We start from the raw sequence: 17,851 nt of genomic DNA, 5'->3' as shown, positions 1-17,851 counted from the left end.
TGTAGGCCTCACCACCCACCTGTGATATAGGATGATAGAGGACCACCCCAGTAGGCCTCATCACCCACCTGTGATATAGGATGATAGAGGACCACCCCTGTAGGCCTCACCACCCACCTGTGATATAGGATGATAGAGGACCACCCCTGTAGGCCTCACCACCCACCTGTGATATAGGATGATAGAGGACCACCCCTCTAGGCCTCACCACCCACCTGTGATATAGGATGATAGAGGACCACCCCTGTAGGCCTCACCACCCACCTGTGATATAGGATGATAGAGGACCACCCTGTAGGCCTCACCACCCACCCGTGATATAGGATGACAGAGGACCACCCCTGTAGGCCTCACCACCCACCTGTGATATAGGATGATAGAGGACCACCCCAGTAGGCCTCATCACCCACCTGTGATATAGGATGACCGAGGACCACGCCAGTAGGCCTCACCACCCACCTGTGATATAGGATGATAGAGGACCACCTCAGTAAGCCTCACCACCAGCCTGTGATGTAGGATGATAGTGATAGAAGACCACCCCAGTAGGCCTTATCTACTGCATGCGATATAGGACCACCTCAGTAGGCCTCACCACCCCCCCCCCCCCCCCCCCCCACTCTTGTGATATAGGATGATAGAGGACCACCCCAGAAGGCTAGGCCTTACCAACTGCCTGCAATATAGAGTGATAGAGGACCACCCCTGTAGGCCTTACCAATTACCAACCACCTGCAAAACACTGGCCCTCCAGAAAAATTCGGACCGTGCAGCCACATATTTCATCTTCAACTGCATATTTTGCATTTTTTTTTTTGTTTCTTTGCATAAAAATAAAAACAAAAAACACACACACATACATACAATAAACATCCCTGGTCATCTATTACCTATAAATAATATTGTGTACATCCCCGTGCTGATTGTCACTTCGCTGAACAAATAATTCTGCCCCTCCAGGAAAATGCCACTGCATCCGCATAACTTTGCCTTCTTTGCCACGAATTTCGCCTTTGTTGTTTAGTAAAAAAAAATTAAGAAAAAATTCTTTGCTGCATATTTGGCTCTTTTAAAAAGTTGAATGTTGGCTTAAAAAGACAAAACACCTGGCATATATAATTAGTGGCTGATCGTAATGCTTAGCAAAATTGATTGATGTACCAAGACCAGAATTTTAAAAAAACAAAACAACAAAATCCAAAAAAATTTAGGCTAAATGATACAGTGGAATCCGAATAAAGTCATTACTCTTACTTGAAGCCAACTCCAATATCAGGAATTCACTGTATTGATAAACTAAGATGACCCCCAATACTGTCCATGCAATCTAGATATTATCAACGCAGAAAATCAGATCAGACGAAAACTTGAAGAGAATCCTCGTTTGAAAACAGAAAGCATTAACTATAATGGCCAACTTTTAAATAAGCTAAAACCCTAATGCACAATACCGTGATGACCCAAAACAGTAGTATGTTTGGACTATTTTTATATAATTTAGATTTAAAGCTTTTTCTGTTCCTTGTCTCAATTTGCTAGTTCAAAAAGCACAATCCTGGGACAGTCAAGGGTCATTTCAACATACACAATACACAACAAATTGTCCAATTATTTTCCTATAAATTTTTGTCAGATTGAAAAATCCTGGCAATCCCGATTTTATCAGGACAGTTGGCCGATATGTATTAATGGCACCCTGCATTTAACCAAACCATGGATTCAACGAAATCCAACTGTCTCAAACCCACAAATTGTTTCCGCATTGCAAAGTAATCAGTTAATTAAGCTTTTTTAATAGTATATATATAGTTCATTATCCACTAAACATACTCAAAGCGCTTTACAAGGGGTCCCTGTAACAAGCAACACTTAACATTAGCATGTAGAACGAGACATGATGCCTGTCAGGCAATATTACAATTTTTTTCAGAGACAATGCTGTTAACGGCCAGGTACTCATTTTACACCTGAGTACCATGAGAGAATGTGAGTAAAGGACTACTATGCACAGAGTGAGGCTTTAACCCAAGACCTTCTGATCAGAAAGCAAGCGTCATATCACTAGACCACATAGCCTCCAGCAAGCCAGCTCATTCCATGAAAATGACAATCAAGAGAGATAAATATAAAGTAAAGGGATAAAAGAGATAAAAGAGACCAGCTATTCCCCGACCAATCATTGGTAAGCTATCCTAAGACATATGGTAAAGGGAAACAGATCTGCAATTGCCACCCTAGGAAAGCAGTGAATGAAGATATGAAATTGTAAAACTGATAATAAGGTCTGGTTTAGACGAAAATTTTAGCACCATGCCAATGCTTAGAATAGAACAAAACAAAAAGAATTAAAAAAAAAAAAATTAAAAGAAAAAAAATTGTTGGGGCAATGGACTTCGGTGAACTGTGGAGGCAGCTCGAATGGTCCAAGGTTTAGTTAATTGCATGGTGCCGTTGTTATTATGTATCTAAGTATTCCTTTCCAACAAGGACGGGTGGAGTTGAATTGATAAAATTACAAAATAAAATAATACAAAATCTTTATTAATACCGTATGACATACTATGACAACATTTACAATCTTGAATGAAAAAATAATAATAGGATCTTAAAATATGAGATTAAAAATCATATATATACAATTTTGTTGTTTTTTTTTTTACTATATGATAATTTTGCAATGACTTCAGGTATATATATCAAAACATTTCAGCCATTATGCATACATCATTTCAGCCATCACAGACATCTTACGTGGAATATGCAACAAATCTTCAAAATAACTGGCAAGTTCATTAACATTTGATTCTTCCATCCTCATTTCTTCAGAACATGATCTCTCAGGGGTAAAACTGCAGCTACTAGCTGAATTCACATTGGAAGACTGACTTATAAATGAAGTCGATGAATTGCCTGTGAGGTTGGGAGAATTATTATTTATAATATCAGCTTCAACTGAACAAGATAACGATAGAGAACTAATGTGATGACTTTGAGATGAAGTTCTTTGCTGCTGCTGACTAGAGTTGTGGGAGATTTTATTTTCCTTACAAGTTGCTTGGTAGAATCCTTGGAAATCAGAAGGACTGCAGGATTGATTATGATCCAAGAGTTTGCTGTGAGCCCTTTGGCCACTTCTATATCCCTGAGTTTTGAGTGATGCTGGCAGAGGACAAGAAGATGAAATGTTTCCAATGTCCTTTGATTTTTGATTGCACAATTTTGAGAAAGACAATATGGTGTTATCACTCCTTTCCTTCCTGCCAGAAAAACTAGAGGAATCCCGGCCACTTAGAGTGGCTTCAATTCGAGCTTTCTCCTCAGAAGAAGTGGTCTGGATGGGTGAGGACAGGGAAGATGTACATAAAGATTTATCAGTAATCCCATGTATAGATAGTCTAGATGGCCTAATGATGACATCAGACCTTGCATCAGTTCTTTTAGTTGATAGGCAATTTAATTTCCCAGGCCATACAATAGAAGTTTGGGAATGAATTGCTGCTACAGAGAGATTATACTTGTTTTCCAGAGCATTTTTGGATCTGCGTTGTAATCTTTTTTTCTCTTTCAGTCTAGTGCGTTTGTTTACAGGTGTTTTCAGGTGAAAATGTTTCAAAGATGACACAATTTCTTCACAGCACTCAGCATGTGCTTCTTTAACAGACGATCTTTTATCTTTTGCTGCACTTTGTGTTACATTTGTCAGGAGACTGGCACTGGAAAACAAGAGGAAAATAAAAATAATTAAAAATAAAATCAGCACAGTATTGGATTGTTTGAATTCAGATGATGCATAACACAGGGATGGAGACAAACTTTTAATTCTCTTGAGACTGAGGCTTTCTTACCTCTACAAGCGTTGAAGACTGTTTTTTTTTTTAAAGGGTTTTTTTAAAAACCAAGTTAATCATAACGTTATTGTTGTATCTTAATGAAATATGATGATAAGTAACTTGTTTGAAATTAACTATTATATATAACATAAGCTGCACCACTTTATCTGTTATAGTTTTAATAATGAGATTTACTGAAAATGTGGGGGTTTTTTTTGCAAAAAAGTTACTGTTTTTGAGTCATAAAATCTAAAATAAAACACCTAACAATACAAAAATCCAAAAGTAACTAATAAAACATCATTCTTGAGCGTAATCCACTTTTGAGTGGCATATTTTGAAGCATTTCGGATCAGAAGCTGAGAATATAGATACATATCAATTCTTTGTCCATCTTGACTGACTTGCTCTAAATCTCTACAAAATTGAAACTAGCAATAGTAATCGAGTGATACTACCCTGCACCATTCAACGGTAAAAGTTTAACTAACATTGAAGATGAGTCCTGCATGAGCGAGCACTAAATTTTCATGAATGTGATCCCGCATATATACGGGATTAGTCTACACAGTCAGCAACTGGCCCCATATATTTACAGGATTAGTCCTAAGAGACTTTTAAAAATTTGCAAAGTGTATGCGGCCTGTACATTGTTTCCAAACACCAGGTAACTATTACTATTAGATTACAGTGATGATAATGGCAATTTGTCAAAAAGGAGGAAAATCTACCTGCCCATCTGTCAAGCCCAAATCTAATGCAAAATTACATGGCTATTCATTGTTACTTAATATCACATAATAAATAACAACTTCTAAAGCACATCAATTCTGATCATAAGTAGAGACATCCTGACTTTTGTAAATATAATTTAACGAATTGTCATTTCCAATCAAACATTTTAGAGGCCTATAGTGCTTACCATTAAATCAAGAGATTATAATAAACTTTTGGCCAAAAGGAGGTATTTGTTTTTATACTACAACCCGGCTAGTGTGTGTATTACTACAACCTTGTGATTATGCAGTTTATAAATAAGAATCATTAATTAATTGTGAAGCATAATCCAACTAAAGAGCAAATTTAAATTAAGCCTTTAAACAATTATTTCTTAAATCAATCAACATAACTAACTGTTACATTATCTCTCTATTACCAAGTGATATCTATAAACATAATAATATGAAGATAGAAGGTTGGCTGAGAGAAAAATCATGAGAGAGAGAGAGAGAGAGAGAGAGAGAGAGAGAGAGAGAGAGAGAGAGAGAGAGAGAGAGAGGAGAGAGAGAGAGAGGAGAGAGAGAGAGAGAGAGAGAGAGAGAGAGAGAGATACCACTTAGCAAGAATACTTTATGAATTGATATTTTGTTTATTTTTGGTAATCTAGTTGCAATGAATTGAATTCAAAATAAACAACAACAAAAAAAAAAGAATAAAAATAAAGAGTACAAGCTAAAGGGTACAAAAACATCTACAGCCATTTGCTCCATCCCCTTCCCTTTTCATCCAAGGCCATCATGGGTATTGTGCTACTTTTCACATTTTGCGCCAGTGTGTCTAGACTAATGTCATGGACATGGGAGTGTCACCAAAATTCATGCAGCTGAGCAGAGGTGTCAAAAAATGACACAAGACATGGTGATTTTTCAGCTAAACTACCACTTTGCAGAAAATGTTTGACACGGCAAAGACAACTGATAATCATATCTCCATCACCACGACCATTAATATAATAACTATTGTTAGGTACCATTACCATCACTCACCATCATTATGATAAAATCTATTATAAATATGATCTGATAACATTCAAAGTACACAATATGGTTAGATGCATGCAAATCTTAAAAGCCAAAACTAAATTATCGTGGAAATCACATAATTCCGCTGAAAATTGAGAAAATTGCCCCTGGTATGCCTCAAGCACTCCCACCAAATGTCAAGGCAGTGATCCACCAGGGGAGATCAACATGGCAAACATATTTTCCAGCCAGAGAACATCATTCAGCAAAGCCACCTTCTCATCTCCTATTTCAACTATAGATTTATCTCTATTATTCATTTTTGTCTTTTACAGAGACGCCAACTGGAAATTTGGCTCACAGGAATTTCAGACACTACTCGTAGGAATTTCAATGCCGAAAGAGGAATTTCCACACATAAGAAAAGTGAATTGGAATGGTATTTGGCATTGTATTTACATATTGTATAGTTCTAAATAGATAACTGATTATAATTATATTATGCTATATAAACACATTGCCAAATACAATCCCAAAGTTTCCTCATTTTAAATAAAGTAAAGCTCCAAAACCTAATGGTAGTGATTGTAGCACTGGTGATAGTGAGGATGATGTGGTGTGGGTGGTTGTAGTAGAAGTGGTAGTGATGATGATGTGATAGTGGTTGTTGTTGTAGTGGTAGTGATGATGATGCAGTGGCGGTTGTAGTAGTAGTGGTAGTGATGATGATGTGGTGGTGGTGGTTGTAGTCGGGTAGTGATGATGATATGGTGGTTGCAGTAGTAGTGGTAGTGATGATGTGGTGGTTGGAGGAGAGGTATCCTTGAAACAAATTGACCTCACCGGAATTTGACGGAAGTTGCCCGGAAACCTGAATTTTTTGCTCCAGACCGGAGATTTTTCCGGTGAAACCGGAGTATTGGCATCACTGCTTTTAAGTTCCAAAAACACCCCCCCCCCCCCCAAAAAAAAAACACAGTTTTACTGTGTTATGGCATAATGGCTCCATAAAGGTTGACATATATGGCAGATGAGATGATTTCAGTAATAACATATTCTGAGCGTGGCTTTTCATAAGAAACATATTTGATAGGGTGATATAGTTTTCTTTGACAATGCAATATTATTATCACATTAAACTGACCAGGTAAAATCCTTCAAAAGTTTTGCGATGGTATCCTCTGACACGCATTCTCTTGTGTCTTTATCAGGCTGGACCTTGATGGTAGTTGTGGTAGGCTTGCCTGTGCGTCCCATGGTGACGTCCCACCTATCTCCTTACCACTGGATAAACAAAAAGGGAATAAAGAGGAATAAAAATCTTAAACAGCATTATAATCTACTTGATAACATCATTGATATACCCATCTAATTAGTGTTATTAATTCAATTTCTGACTAAATACTAAATGCACACTTTGTAATAGCCTATTTCACCTAACATTCCTCTACTCTCGCTTTACAGAATTTCTTCTAAAAACACTTCTTGGCATTACAACCAGGCTGTTTTGTTTGCTGCTTTCGGTCTCTTCCAACACAATTGAGGTTATATGAGAGACCACTGAAACAAAAAAACAAGCAATCTAACAAAAATAGTACAAATGTAAATCAAAATCATAACCTAAAGACTAAAGATTTTTGTTTGTTTGTTTGTTGCTTTAGGTCTCTTCCAACACAATTGAGGTTATATGAGAGACCGCTGAAACAAAAAAACAAGCAATCTAACAAAAATAGTACAAATGTAAATCAAAATCATAACCTAAAGATATCATAAGCTAAATTATAAATAACCAAGGACAAACAGGCAGAAGATTTACAGAAAAAAAAAATATCCCCTGTCAAAAATACAATCACAAACCAAAGAAGCAGGATAGGCTAGTAAAGAGAAGAAGAAACGACATCACTATCGGATCGTACACCCATGCGAACATCATAGGTATATGATTCAAGGGTGATGCTCCCATCCAACCACCCGCTCAACCAGGCTGTTTGTTTGTTTTTGTTTTTAAGAGTTTTACTGCGCTTGCAACACATTAAGGTCATATCAGAGCCAGTAAAAAGGAAGAAAATGGGATAGTAAAAAGTTCTAGAATCACAATTAAAGCACCCAAGAAAAAGTAGACATACAGGAACTGGGAACAAATAGGGATCAGATGTAGATTCCAAGAGCATACCACCAATGTACTTAGTTTGAGATCACCTATAAGTCTCATCCGGACACAAGCACAAAATCCAACAAAGAGGAATACACTCAAATGCTTACATTATACATTCAAAATAACAAATATAATAATACATAACAGAGATGATTTACAAGGAAAAAAATATCGTCTCCCAAAACAATAACTATGCATTTGACTGTTTCCTTCCCAGCTAGGATTCCGGCCAGGCCCATGACAAAACCAAGTAATCGCATTCCAAGACAAAGACAGAAAGCATGTTGGAAAACCGATATAAATATAAGGGGATAGAAGACACAGTATGTACCCCCCTGCCCACTATGGGAGGTCAGGAACCTCACCCAGACAACCGGGTTTTTCCAGTGATTTCATAGCAGGCAAACATAATCTTTATATTTATTTGCAATGAAATTTTCCTCATTCACATACATCTCAATGTTGACTATAGAAACACAAATGTTACATGTACAAGTACAAGTGAAATTAAGAAACAAATTTATACAGATTGCTTTACAATGGACCTTTCATCCCTTTGTCTACCTTTATCAGATAAATTCGTATTGAGAACCTACACAAGTGTAGCACCAATATCTCTGATTCAAGCACATTACACTAGATAAAATCATTGATAGCCCTGCAAAGTAAGACATTTCAATGGTGTTATTAGGTATGTATGCCTATTAAACAGTGGAAGAAAAGACAGATCTTGATTTCAACCAACGTGCCCAAATATGCAGGTCTGATAACTGATAACCAAACACAATTATGGGCTATTTTTAACATTGTTGATGTTGCAATAGACAATATTTATGAATTGGCTTGATAGTATTTCCGTTGAAACATAAAAATTTCAGTTATCAGACCCGCAAATAAATACATATTGGTTCCAAACACCTTGTCAGGAAATAAAAAAAGATTCCCCCCCCCCCCCCAAAAAAAAATGAAACAAAAATAAAAATAAAACAACTTAATACTTTAAAAGCCCTGAAATTTTACTGAGATAATAACTTTCCCTTTTCTTCTCCCATTTCAATTTTAGTGTACCCCCCCCCCCCCCACACACTGTTGTACATGGGGCTAATGACAGAGATAATATTATATTGACATACTAGATGCAATACACTGGTCGTATTATTGTGGACTGATGGCTACCCATCCTATTTAATCTTGATATTTGGGAGTGCGTGTGTGTGTGTGTGTGTGTGTACACAGTGGCTGCTCTATACCTCCACCCTGCTAGGGTCTCAGCATATCTTCAAGGTTGGGAATCCAGACTCTAATTTTCAGAGATCCTTTGAAGTGGCACCCATGGATGACAACCAACGATAAAGATGACTTATTGATCGATAAGGGAATGTTTGCTATCAACCAATGAGAGCATCCGAAAGTCCACTCCCAGTAGGTACTTTGTTAACTCCATTTGGCACTCCAGTGCTTACCTGATAAATGGCCTAGTGGCTGTGACCCGATTTTTAGGACTTTTGAGTGATAGTCTAAGAAAAAATTCCATAGATTTTCCATGGATTTTAATGATTTATGTCTTTTTTTTTTTTCATGAGGAATCATCCTATCGTTTGGTGCTGTTTATGTTTAAATCAATGCCAATTTATTACCTCTTTTGTTCGTGGATAAAATAGGGTATAATATGATGTATCTTTGGATAATTAAAAAAAATAGAAATTGGTAAATCAAAATTCCTGTTGCGACAAATAATGTAACATCTAACTTTTTAATAAAATCGAATTCAGAGCAAAGTTATTTTCTGCATCCCTGAACTCACCCCAGCAAAATCATAACTCAAATGTCAGCGGCAATTTTAGGCCAGTTTTGAAATCCAAATGGTGGTCACAACCGGAAATGCAACAATTTCAGGTCACCAGGTCCGTCAGTAAATAATAAAGGCAAATAGTAATAGGAGTACATTTTCCAGCCTTTAAAAATTTAAACTTGTATAACTTTTTTCCCTTATAATAGCCCTAAAAGAAAAAAAGAACCCTCAGACCTTGAGTTAACCATGCCGGAAAAAACCCAGAAGTGACTATTTCTCCGAATGCTCGGGACAATTAACTTGATCTCTATATTATTATCTCTGAACGGTTTCCGTTCTCAAGGGTTTTTTTTGGTTATTTGTGAGAGTGTCTTTGTGAATGATGAATGTGTATGCATTTTTGGGCGCTTTCTTTTGCCAGTGCCTGGGCGCTCTGTCTTTTATTCCCAACTTTCTGTTAGACATCGATCTTGCGTTTGTGACTATCCTGTCTTTCAACCTCTGTTCCCATCTTGAGACTTTGGCTTTGTTATTTAGGTTTACTTCTGTTCTCACTTTGACAGTGCAGCACAAAGTTCTAAAGTGAACGCGCCTTGGAGTATTCGCGATAGACAGCACAACTTTTTGATAGAATCTGTCTCTGTCAACAATGTGCCTAAAAACGCTAGCACTCTGTTTGAGCATTTACTTTTGCATCGACATCGCATCCGTAACCCATTAGCTACTGGAGGCTAGCAGACCATTCGGAGAAATAGAGTTCAAATTTATTTTCCTGAGCAGTCTGAGAAATAGAGCCGGCCAAAAAAAATCTCTGCAGTCTGCACTACCTTTCAATACTTCAACGACATGACAATAGTGGCGGAGAACAAAAGCCAAAACAATGGGGAGGCCCTCCGAAACTTCTTGGTCTAGCATCTCTTTCAATTAGTATTTTCACTGTGGATCTTTTGCCAGGCGTTTATTTATTCAATTTGTCAATGTATGATAATAATAATATTATAAAGTAGCATTTTAAAAACTCTAAATAAAACAAACCTTGAGATATTGTTAGATTAGTGAAAGTTTACAATTTCCTAATATGACCATTGTTTTGGTTATCCGCCATCATTTTGTTTTTTGAAGTATTGAAAGGTCCTATGACTATGTTGTTTTTTTCTATCAGTATTAGTATTATGGTTAGCTCGAGGTCGGGAGGATTTTTTTTTCTAATACTAATAGGATTAGTTAATAGGTCTTAGTAAAGGTTTTAGGGTGTTTGTTTTTCCTCTTCGGGTTAGTTAGCTAGGTTTTATTTTTTCCTAGGGTTAGTTGAGGGAATATTTGAGTTGTTTCCCTTAGCATGTGGAGCTTTAGGAAGGACTCCCCAATGACAATGGACAACAAAGGTAATTTTGATTTTAAACTTTTACTTTTCATCAAGAATCAAGCTTTGTTCGGTAGCTTTTAAAAAAAAAATGCCACTATAAATTGACAAATATTGAATAAATAACTGTCTGACAAAAATAAAAGATCCACGGTTAAAATAACAATACAGAGTGAAGCTATCTACCACCTGCCTCAGAGGTAGGTACTTTGGTAAACGTCCATTTGGCCCTCCAGCAGGGAGCCGATAAATGGCCTAGTGGCTGTGACCCGATTTTTTGGACTTTTGAGTGATGGGTCTCAGAAAAAGTTCCATAGATTTTTTGTTTATGGATGGATTTTAATGATTTATGTCTTATTTTCTTCAGGAGAAATTACTCTATCGTTTGGTGTAGTTTATTTTAAAATCAATGACAATTTAGTATAACTTTTGATTATGGATAAAATAGGGTATAATTTAGCTTTGGATAATTAAAAGATTAGAACTTGGTAAATCAAATTTTCATGCTGGCACGTTTATTAAACATCTTAACTTTTTTATAAAATTAAATTCAGGGCAAAGTTGTATACCGCATCCATGAAATTCGTTCCAGTAAAATCCTTACTCAAATCTTAGCGGCCATTTTAGACCAGTTTTGAAATCCAAATGGTGGTTACTACCGGAAATGCAACAATTTTCAGGTCACAAAGTCCGTCAGTAAATAACAACGGCAAAGGCAAATAGAAGACCATTTTTCAGCCTTTATATTAAACTAACATAACTTTTTTTATGCTTATCTGATTTTCACAATTTTGGTATCATTAGAATCGTGTTGAAAAGCACTTTAAAATGATATAGGTTTCATTGAGCTCAATCCAATTTGAATTTTTTACCAAAGTACCTATCAGAGGAGCGTGATAAGGAATGTCTCCCGCCATAATGACATAATGGCAAAAAATTATGGAAAGAAAATTACCAAAATAAATCACCAATCAGTTGGATTTAAAGTTTAAAATAATGATTATGAATGAATGTGAATGATTGATAATTAACAATTAAGTAATTCAAATTAAAGTTAAAGTAAGAGTAAGAAGATTTTGGTCTTGGTCTTGGTGCGATGCCGATGTTGGATTTGTTGACTGTCACTTTTGATTGATTACGATATTAGACATATTCATATAGATTAGGATGAATAAATGGTCGCCTCGAGTTGAGTATAAGTATGAGTTAAGAGAAAAGTTGAGTTTATGGCTTAGTAAGAGTAAGAAGAAGAAAGAGCAAAGAGTATGAGTATGAGTCAATGAATATGAGTTATGACGTTATGAGTGAGTTGATACATTGAGAGCATTGTGAGTGAGAGAGAGGAGAGTTTATGAGTTAAAGTTAAAGTAAAGAGCGTTGTCGCAGGATAATAATTTTTGTTTTCATAAGGATTCATCATTACAAATTTAACCAAAAGTTAGTATGGTATATAGAATATAATATCCCTCATCAAATGACAAATCCTACCGTTCTTTGAACTGGTGAAATGATTCAGCGTCTTTGCTGGTATACGAGCGTCGCCATCATGAAGTAAACAAAACACTATTACGTCACGAGTTTACCTTTGGAACTCTTTTAAGTTATCAACTAAACAAATAAACTTTATTTTTTAATCTGCATGCTTCTATTTCTTTTAAAATTAGCAAAAAAAAAAGACAATACGATGGCGGAATAATAAAAAAAATACATGACTTTTAATTTAATGAAGACACTTGGCCTACACAATTTTTGATGACGACAACACAAGCGACGTCAGCATCATCCTCTGTCAGTGGATGAAAACAAGACAGCCCACTGTTACCTGTATCCATATTTTATATATTTTTAGTTTACCTATTTTTTATATTCAACAAAATCAGGATGGAATTGATGGAGCTGATAGCCCCGCAGGTTGCGCTACCAGTTGTTGGTGTTTTGATTGGTGCATTTGTGGTGTTTGCTTTCGGCTTTAGATCCCCGGTTCAGCCACCAAGCTTTCAATTTGAAGATGACGCTGAAGAGAAACGCATGAAGAGGAGTAAACAAAAGCTGAAGGTAATAAATCTTACTGGAACCATTGTACCTGTTGACGGTTTTCAATTTTTAACATAAGATCAACTGTGATTTTTCTCTCACATCTCTTACTTAGCCACTGGATTTTGCAGTGGCAATGGCAATGGTGGTGACACGATCATGGCTGACTGCCATAATATGACTATGATGACGATGCCGATGATATGATATGAATATGATTATCGTGATGCAGTGCAATGCAGTGATACCAAAACTCCGGTTTCACCGGAAAAAAATCCGGTCTCTGGAGCCAAAAAAAAATTCCGCAACTCCTGTGAGGTCATATTGCTCCAAGGGTACTTCCCCCTCCCCCCCCCCCCCCCCCCCCCCCCCCCCCCCCTTCAAAAAAAAACCTCGCCTCTCTAAAAAAAAACAACCGATTATTGGCAGACATTCGAACTGAACTTGAGTCTTGAAACACCCCCATCATCACACCAGAATAGTGGTTTTGCACTATTCAGTATCTGATACTGAATAGTGGTTTTGCACTATTCAGTATCAGATACTGAATAGCGGTTTTGCACTATTCAGTATCTGATACTGAATAGTGGTTTTGTACTATTCAGTATCTGACACTGAATAGTGGTTTTGCACTATAATACGGTGGGGTTTTTTTTTCCGAAACCTGACAAAGTTATGGGAAGAGGGCAGCTGTGGGAGTGAATATGGGACTCAGAGAAGTGTACACCAGTGGGGAGTGAACCTGGGACTGGGTTTCGGCGGGTTTCCAAATAAAAAGCAATTACTTTTTTACGAAACACGACGACACCTGGCAATATCCAACAAAGTTATGAGAGGTAGGCAGCAGCGTGTGTGTGTGTGTGTGTGTGTGTGTGTGTGCGTAGGGAGGGGGGGAGGAGAGGATGAACCTGAGATTCAGGGAATAATAATAATAATAATAATAATAATAATAATAATAATAATAGATCTTTATTGTCCATAAATATGGCAATTTGTCATTTAGTTACACTTGTAACCCATAGATACTCTCACCGTACTCATGTGTAAAATAATTACATGGCCGTTAACAGCATTGTCTCTATCGGGAAAGTGTAATATGAGTCCCATATTCACTCCCACAGCTGCCCTCTTCCCATAACTTTGTCAGGTTTCGGAACTATGTTAATTGCACCATAGCAGAAATTAAAAAATTACGATCAAAATATTTTTACAACTTTGAATCGGGCTGTCAGTTACTGCTAGTGTTCAATCTGGAAGTAGGTCAGCAGTTCAACCGAGATTGTCGCACTTTTCACTCTCTCTATAAAAAAGAGTTCCTTGTGGATACTGAATAGTGGCAAAGCACTATTCAGTATCAGATACTGAATAACGACTTCCAAAACTAAAACCATCATTACTGCCACCACCACCACCACTGCATCATTATCACTGCAACAACCACCAACAAATCAAAATCATTACCATTACTACTACTAGAGAGGTGGGCCTTTGGCCTACCAACCTCCGCTGCACGTCCAACTCACCTTGAGCATGCATTCACGTAAAATATAAAGATTTTTTTAAAAAACCTACCTCTGTTTCAAAAACTAGCATCTTTCAACTTTCTAAGAAACATTTTGATTTTTCAGAACTTTAGTTCGTTAAAAAAATACCGGCCAATCTGACCCGTTGAGTCGAATGAAAACGAAATTTTGTTGTTTACACGGTTCAAAGGAAATGCCATAAATAAGCTTTCATGGACTTCCTGTGTTGTTTTTATAGTGTCACGTGACCGTTTTGAGAAATTTGTCGTCTGCTACAAATAATTAGACCGGTAGGGGTAGATATTTTCGTTGGAGCCGAGAAAAAGTGAGTATTATTTCTTGGACTTGTAGAGAGGCCTAGGGTCCACCAGCAGACCAGTTGATTGAATGAAAGAGAAAAAGGCCTTTTTTATCCGCCGCCACCACCACCTTGAAAGAGTGGAGGGGGGGGGGGGGGGATGCATGCCGACGAGAGGGAGACGTATCGATTGGTGACCTTGGTGACGTAAGAGCATCTCAAGGATGCTGGCAGTTGCAGTTGCAGGTGTTCTTAACCCCTTAACAGCGAAGCTAATTTTTTGCTTTTAGATAGTAGTTTGCTTTTATCTTTATTATTGTTAACGGGGAATACAGCGTTTCCACCAAGAGAGTAGTCAGACTATCGCAACTCGGACTTCAATTGTCTATAATAGTTTTGCCGTTACTTGTTTTTTGATGATAGAAGATTTGGTGTTAGGTCAAAGATCGAATTTCGCCGCTAAAAGGTTGCATTGCTACTGGGTTTGCTCTCCCCCCCCACCCACTTTTTTTTTTCTTCTTTTTTTTCACCTTAATATTGTTGATTGCTGCTATTTCCTTTTTTATGATTAGCAAGTGCCGTAGGAGTCTCACAGGATGCAGGAGTACTGCAATTAACCCTTTGCCAGTGACACTGATTTTTTTGTTTTTCAAATAATAGTCTTCATTTATATTATTTTTTAATGCAGAAAAAAAAGCGTTTCCACCATAAGAGCAGTAAGAATATTGATAAAAAGCGCTTTGAGCACGTTGGTTGGATATTGCTCTATATAAAAGCTCAAGTTTTTAAATTGTAATTTGTTTTTTGTCTTTTAATGAAAACGGTAAGATTTTATTTTTGGTCCAAGTAAGATTGATATTCGCCTTTAAAAGGTTAAGTTGTTTTGTTTTTTCAGTTTTTTTGTTTTGTTTTTCAAATGCGGATACGTTGCTTCTTCCTTTTTTTCCTCAACTGGCAAGCTATCGCTGTACTTACCCGCATGGCTTGCACACACAAAAGGATACATCTAGGTCACAATACCTTACATCGAGGTCACAAAATCAGACAACTAGGTCACACATCAAGACATCTCTGTTTCGTTTGTTCCAAGATAGCAAAACAAACCAGACGTCTTGGAGTTCGAAAGAGCTTTCCATAAAATATTTGGTATTTGCAAGACCCCCAGAAACCAATTCCCTATACAGCTCTTGTGCACGGTTACTTATGACCTTGATTTCTTTCGTACCCACCCCCAGAATCCCACTTATTGTGTGTTATAGGCAGAACATAATAAATAGCTGGGCTGCCACATACGTGACTAAATTGGCCAAAGAGAGAATCTATACTTTGGCATTAGACACCCATTACCTGATGTCTTGGTTTTTAATCCTAGCCTAGTGAGAGAGAGAAAACAAAACAATCATACATGTATCTGCAAACAGCAGAACGTTTTCATTTTACATTGAGATGGAAAGGGGGAGGGATAACACTATGACAAGAGAGAGAGAGAGAGAGAGGAGTGGGCGGGGGATGGGGGGATAGTAAGGGGGAATGGGAAAAGATGAAAGAAACAATGGGTTGCCTGATGACGTAGATCAAAGGATTGTTACAGCGGTGTTCACGGTGCGTACTTCGTGATATTTTAACCTTTTACAGTGACACTGATTTTTTTTCTCCAGATTGCTTATGCAGAATAAATCGTTTCCACCAAGAGAACAGTAGTAAGAGTATATTTCGACTCGGGCTTCAATTAAACTATAAATCGCAAAGCTTGTCTTTTAATGATAACATTAAGACTAAGATCTGGAGTTTGGGGAGTGTAAGATGGAATCTCGCCATTAATGGTTAAAATTGTTTTGATAAAAAAAAAAAAATTCACACACACACACACACACACACGAGCATAATGTTGCAACGGTAAACCGGTTTACGTGTACATAGATCCTGAGGCTAGATGCCCCGTTACCGTGTACGTAGGCACTCCCAAAAAAAAAAGGAAGAAAGAAAGAGACACACACACACATACTCACACACACACACACCACACACACACAGTCTCGCATCCTCTACGAACTAATTTTGCGCACCAATTTTTACTGCACTTATGCACCAAATTGCATACCTATCTAGGGACACTTTTTTCCGTATCTTTTCTCAATAAACTTTTTAAAAAACCTTTGTTTTGCGCGGCAGGCGGCTGGCACTAGGGGGCACCAACCACTGAATCAGATGAAAAACACACACGATTTAGCGAGGAATGAATCATGAAAATATTTAGGATATAATTTCAAACACAACTTTTGATATTCATCAAGGATTATCTAGTACCGAATGTTTTTTGATAGAAAACAAATGTATCTTCAAATCTAAACTGCTTTTGACGGTAAGCGGTAAGTTTTTTATTTATTTTTCTGTCCAAACGAATGATTTGTCCTGGTATAGAAGCAAAGTATTGGTAACACCGGCGCAGCTCTCTACTACTAGTAAGTATTTTACTACATACAACCACCACCACACTACCAATACTACTACTACTACTTTATAATCACCACCACAACCACATCATCATACAACTACAACCACTTTACCACGTTCACGTATCATTATCACTATCACTACCACCACTACTACAACTAAAACCACCACCATTAGGTTTTGGAGCTTTACCTCATTTGAAATACAGGGACTTAGGATGGGATGGTATTTGGCATTATGTGTAGAATTATAGGATAAACACAATGCCAAAGATTATCCGAATTCCCTTTTCTTGTTTGCGGAAATTCCTCTTTCGGCATTGAAATTTCCCTGAGTGGTGTCTGAAATTCCTGTGAACCAAATTTTAAGTTTGTCTCTGCATGGATAGGTAGGGTAAGGTGGGGGGAATTCCATACCCAACTTTTTCAGTTTATTATCATAAAGTTTCTATTGATGAGGCGATCACACAAACAGAATACAAATATCCCACTACCATTCACACTTGGATTCTGTACAAATAACATTAAAAAAAGGAACAACATTTCATAAATTCCAAATTTTCTGTTTATTCACATTTTCACCTTATTGGGGTAATTCCACACCCATCACGACAAACATGCAAAAACGAAATTGAAACAATCAGGAACAGTAATTAACGTC

General features: G+C 37.2%; 2 protein-coding genes across 3 annotated transcripts in view; one reads left to right on the top strand and one right to left on the bottom strand.

The window, feature by feature from the left end:
• The window catches only part of LOC144975924 (uncharacterized), a 437,885-nt gene that overhangs the window by 398,203 nt on the left and 21,831 nt on the right, over positions 1-17,851 (top strand). For both annotated transcript variants that reach the window (XM_078920118.1, XM_078920114.1), the window contains exon 2: positions 12,660-12,937. In XM_078920118.1, the coding sequence (XP_078776244.1) occupies positions 12,764-12,937 (174 nt within the window). In that variant the 5' untranslated portion in view covers positions 12,660-12,763. The remainder of the gene's footprint in view (positions 1-12,659; positions 12,938-17,851) is intronic.
• Positions 2,521-12,624, bottom strand: LOC144975961 (uncharacterized). Its single transcript, XM_078920204.1, has 3 exons — positions 12,371-12,624; positions 6,717-6,856; positions 2,521-3,713 (listed from the first exon to the last, which is right to left on the bottom strand). Exons 2-3 carry the CDS (start codon positions 6,827-6,829, stop codon positions 2,714-2,716), a joined length of 1,113 nt encoding a protein of 370 aa, XP_078776330.1. The 5' UTR covers positions 6,830-6,856; positions 12,371-12,624; the 3' UTR covers positions 2,521-2,713.

Source organism: Berghia stephanieae, chromosome 1 (assembly GCF_034508935.2).
Source record: "Berghia stephanieae isolate SIO BIC M18660-M18661 chromosome 1, UCSD_Bste_1.3, whole genome shotgun sequence".
In the NCBI taxonomy this organism is placed as follows: Eukaryota; Metazoa; Mollusca; class Gastropoda; order Nudibranchia; family Aeolidiidae; genus Berghia; species Berghia stephanieae.
This window is presented reverse-complemented; position numbering and strand designations above follow the sequence as displayed.